Source organism: Palaemon carinicauda, chromosome 44 (assembly GCF_036898095.1).
Source record: "Palaemon carinicauda isolate YSFRI2023 chromosome 44, ASM3689809v2, whole genome shotgun sequence".
Lineage (NCBI taxonomy): Eukaryota > Metazoa > Arthropoda > Malacostraca > Decapoda > Palaemonidae > Palaemon > Palaemon carinicauda.
In genome coordinates, this window is record NC_090768.1 from 34426613 (window position 1) to 34431953 (window position 5341).

Here is a 5341-nt window from a genome sequence, read left to right on the forward strand (position 1 = left end):
ATTCAGAGAAATCATTATTAATATTACTCTATTATTATAACATGCTAAGCTACAACCATAGTTGGAAAAGCAGGATGCTATAAGCCCAGGGGCTCCAACAGAGAAAATAGCTCAGTGAGGAAAGGAAACAGGGAAAAGTTAAATATTTAAGAACAGCAACAACATTTAAATAAATATTTCAATGTAAACTATAAACAATTTAACAAAACAAGAGGAAGAAAAATTAGATAGAATAGTGTGCCCAAGTGTACTCTCAAGCAAGAAAACTCTAACCCAAGACAGTGAAAGACCATGGTACAGAGGCTATAGCACTACCCATGACTAGAGAACAATAGTTTGATTTTGGAGTGTCCATCTCTTAAAAGAGCTGCTTACCATAGCTAAGAAGTCTCTTCTACCCTTACCAAGAGGGAAGTGGGCAATGAACAGTTACAGTGCAGTAGTTAACCCCTTTGGTGAAGAAGAATTGTTTGATAATCTCAGTGTTGTCAGGTGTTCTTCTTCATCTAAAGGGTTAGCTACTGAGCTATTTTCCTTATTGGAGCCCCTGAGCTTATAGCGTCCTGCTTTTCCGACTAGGATTGTAGCTTAGCAAGTAATAATAATAGTTTTTTTTTTTTTTTCTATAAACGACCAGCAGTTTATCAGTCGGTCGTCAAATACCCTCCATTGAATAATTCGGTGTAATTCACATTTCTAAATGAAAGTCGGGCTAACAGTTCAACTTTTCCTTTTATATAAGTTTTCATCATAGCATTTGTATCATCAGCGCTGGAGTTTATGGCCCAAGTATAAAATCATGCATAATCCAATAATATTTTCAAGTAAATCACGAGCATTAGCGAGGATAAACAGTTGCAATAAGGGTTGAAATGCCCAATGTTTTTATGTTGGACTTGGTTTGTAATTATTTATCTTAATTGATTTTTTGTTACAAAGTGATTCTCAGTCATAGTCATTGAGCTTATAGATTTTCCCGCACAGACATATTGACCTTTTAAAATAAAAAAAAAATACATATGTGGGAAATAAAGGTCTTATGATGTTTTTTCCCCTCGGATATATCAACCCCCCCCCCAAAAAAAAAGAGATACATGCGTGGAATTTTTTTTTCTTTTTAAGTTCTTATGCTGTTTTTACCGCTCAGACATATTGACTTTTCAAAAAAAAAAATATAGATACACACACACATATATATATATATATATATATATATATATATATATATATATATATATATATATAAATTTATATATATATATATATATATATATATATATATATATATATATACACCCACATACATATGTGGAAAATAAAGGTCTTTGATGTTTTTTTCCCTCTGAGACATAGTGACCCCCGCCTCTAAAAAAAAAAAAAAAAAAGATACATGTGTGGAAAAGTATTCAAAGAGTTTGTACCCAAAAAATGGATAGGTACCTTATACCGAAACGTCTGACAAATTCTCTTATCTGAAGTGGTCGGAGGCTGTTTCCTGTGGCTCTCTTGCGCTACTCAGTTCGTTCATGCTGTTGTTTAATATGCTGGAAACGTTCTGTCATTTTTCTCGTCTTCCACTATCTTAGGTTAGAGTTCTCTTGCTTGAGGGTACACTTGGGCACACTAGGGCACAGTATTCTATCTAAATTTCCTTTCCTCTTGTTTCGTTAAAGTGTTTATAGTTTATGTAGGTGAGATTTATTTCAATGTTGTTACTGTTCTTAAAATATTTTATTTCAATTGTTAATTACTTTTCTTGTAGTTTCCTTATTTTCTTTTCTCACTGGGCTATTTTCCATGTTGGGGCGCTCGGGCTTATAGCATTCTGCTTTTCCAACTAGGCTTTTAGCCTAGAAAGTAATAATAATAATAATAATAATAATAATAATAATAATAATAATTAACTGTTTGTACAATCAATTACATGGAAAGAAACTCTTATTAGGGAAATTTTTGGTTTTCGATTTCTTCAAGAGTGTTGGTGCTGTCTGCTGCTGTTCTACTTGGGCAATTAAAAACAGTCGGTTGATATTTTATTTTTCCTTGTTTCCTTTCCTCACTGGGCTCTTTTCCCTGTTGGAGTCCCTGGGCTTATAGCATCCTGCTTTTCCAACTAGGGTTGTAGCTTAGCAAGTAATAATAATAATAATAATAATAATAATAATAATAATAATAATAATAGCCAGTCTTCTCTACCTTGAGCTTTTAAATCGATACTTCTCCATTCATCATCTCCTACTGCACGCTTGGTAGTTCTGAGCCATGTAATAATAATAATAATAATAATAATAATAATAATAATAATAATAATAATAATAATAATAATAATAATAGATATCGCCAGTCTTCTCTACCTTGAGCTTTTAAATCAATACTTCTCCATTCATCATCTACTTCATACTTGATAGTTCTCAGCCATGTAATAATAATTATAATAATAATAATAATGAATTGCGCTCTCTAGATAGTGTTAGAGAACGGTTTCCTGTAGCTCTCGTGTTGTAATTTATTGATTTCGTGAACTGGACACTGTTGATATTGATAATGTACTTATGTCCATGTTTATTTAGTAATTGATAACTTCATAGATAAATAAATAAGTATAGATATAAATATGTATAGATACATTGATGAGTATAGGTAGGTGGATAGATAGATAGATATAGAAAGAGATAGATACATTGATGAATATCGGCAGGTAGATAGATAGATAGATATAGAAAGAGATACAGATACATTGATGAATATCGGCAGGTAGATAGATAGATAGATATAGAAAGAGATTTAGATACATTGATGAATATATGCAGGTAGATAGATAGATAGATAGATATAGAAAGAGATTTAGATACATTGATGAATATATGCAGGTAGATAGATAGATAATAGAAAAAGATATACATTGATGAATATAGGCAGGTAGATAGATAGATAGATAGATATAGAAAGAGATACAGATACATTGATGAATATAGGCAAGTAGATAGATAGATAGATATAGAAAAAGATATAGATACATTGATGAATATAGGCAAGTAGATAGGTATAGAAAAAGGTAGATACATGACGCTCTGGTAATATACATATTTGTGAGTTCAAGGTTCCTTACTGCTAAATTTTGTGTGTGTTGGCTCAGAGTGAAATGCTGTAGAGTACGTTTCCTTTTTGTAAAATCATTTGTCTCTCATGAACTAAGCTTACTCAAAGAATGAATAATGAAAGTACCATGTGGCATTGATGACCTATACTCAATTATTTTTAATGAGACGCATTTGCACTGACTCGCAGTGGTACCCTTTTAGCACGGAAAAGTTTCCTGCTATCTGATTGGTTAGAATTATCTTGTCCAACCAATCAGCGATCAGGAAACTTTTTCCGAGCGAAAAGGGCACCCCCTGCGAGTCGGTACAAATCTGCCTCACTAAAAAGAATTGACTATAGTGTTTGTTTTATACAAAGCTATGTTACTTTACATCTTGATATTTTCGCTTAGATGTATATAAGTTTCAGCTAAAGCTTTCAGCTAATCTAAAACAATGTAAACCGTATAACAGGTCAGCATAGATTTTCGAAATTTATATGCTGAACTGAAAATTGAAATTGTAAAAAAGAATGTTTTACTGGAGTAACTGGCAGCCAATTCAGAGAGAGAGAGAGAGAGAGAGAGAGAGAGAGAGAGAGAGAGAGAGAGAGAGAGAGAGAGAGAGAGAGATTATATTTTTTATATTTAGAAAACCGGATGTATGAGGCACCGAATGCCCAGTGTGACGAACAAAATATTCTCATTCACACTCTCCAACTCACTTTCAGAGAGATGAGGTGCAGTAAAAATAACGGCTAATTTATTTTTTTCTTAATTTTATTACACTGGAGTTTTTGTAAATTTTGTTAATGAAGATCGTTTTATTTTGTCTGTGTGCAATATCGTATCGACAGAAGAACATTTTATTCTTGTTGTCTATCTGTGAAAGTTTGTGTTGAGAAAAAATAAGTTTTTACGTTTAATTGTTTACTCGTTTAAGTGGCCTGAGTCTAGACTGTTGCATATATTGCATGGATTATTGTGGATTTAAAATGTTGCTCATTATTGGTTGCTGTGGATTTATGGAAAGGAAGTTATGTGAAGGGCTAGTTCAGTACAAGAATTGTAATTCTGTTGTTTTCTAAAGTGCCTCATTACACATAACTAGAACGGGCACTCGGTAGAGTGCATACCTTCGCCTATATCATGTTGTATATAAAAATCGACAGTTGAATCATACATATTTTGGTACTAGTTTCATGTAAATCGGATAAAAACTGATCACGATATGGCAAAATTACGTGTTTTTACCTTTTCACGACCTTGGTCATGAGTTTTGACCCAATCACGCCCAAAATCTAATAAAATTATTCTTGGATCATGGCCAATCCTGCCACCAAATTTCATGAGATTCTGTCGAATAGTTTTTGAGTTAGGCTAACCACAAATACACAGACTTACAAATACACGCCTCTCAAAACATAACCCTCGCAACGAAATTGACTCTTACTATTGTAGAATACTTTCAGTGTCTCGAACCTAAAAAAAAGGATAAAAAGAAAATAAGAAATATATATAATTTAAACTAGTCTTGGCATATGTTAAGACACTTGGTTACGTGAAGATTCTCCATTCAACTGGTATTCCACCAGTAATTGCGAATACTTAGTCTTTTCTCCCAACCCTTGCACGAGTAGGCCTAATCATAATACATTTTATAAGTCCAACGTTTTTGGTAAACAAGATACGTAGTGCACTTCATGCGTCACTTATTTTTACCTGTTTGTTGAAAGTGCCATTCTCTTCACCATTTTTTTTTATCATCCTATTAGATAATAATGTCCTTGATATCAAAGAGAAGAGACACCATATAGTGTATGGGAGACTAATTGCATAGTGTTTGTGAGTATATGGGGTAGTGGGTGTTCGAAATGCTATTGATAAGCATTCTGTATGGTTGTATGCATGCTGTGGAAGCTCTCTGCACAAGGGTTTCATTTACAGCATTGCGAGCTCAGTAGTAAAATAAGTGACCATATCTCTCTCTCTCTCTCTCTCTCTCTCTCTCTCTCTCTCTCTCTCTCTCTCTCTCTCTCTCTCTCTCAAGGCCCTTCAGGTTGAGGAGAATGGATTAGTGCTAAAAAAATACTTTATGATTATATTTTGTTCAAATTCATCCTGGAACAAATAGGGTAATAAAATCCACGTAGGCTGATTTAACGTGAGAGTTGTACCCTCTAAAACTTATAGCATCATTTAATTCATATGATGCACTACAAATGACATTTATATCAAATTTCTGCATTTTTATATTTTTTT

At 33.1% G+C, this 5341-nt stretch overlaps 1 protein-coding gene across 3 annotated transcripts in view; it reads left to right on the top strand.

Annotated features, from left to right (window-relative positions):
• The first annotated feature begins 3804 nt into the window (after positions 1-3804).
• LOC137634457 (dual oxidase-like) overlaps positions 3805-5341 on the top strand; it is a 182919-nt gene continuing 181382 nt past the window's right edge. For all 3 annotated transcript variants that reach the window (XM_068366859.1, XM_068366860.1, XM_068366861.1), the window contains exon 1: positions 3805-3819. In XM_068366859.1, coding sequence (XP_068222960.1) covers positions 3815-3819 — 5 coding nt within the window. In that variant the 5' untranslated portion in view covers positions 3805-3814. The remainder of the gene's footprint in view (positions 3820-5341) is intronic.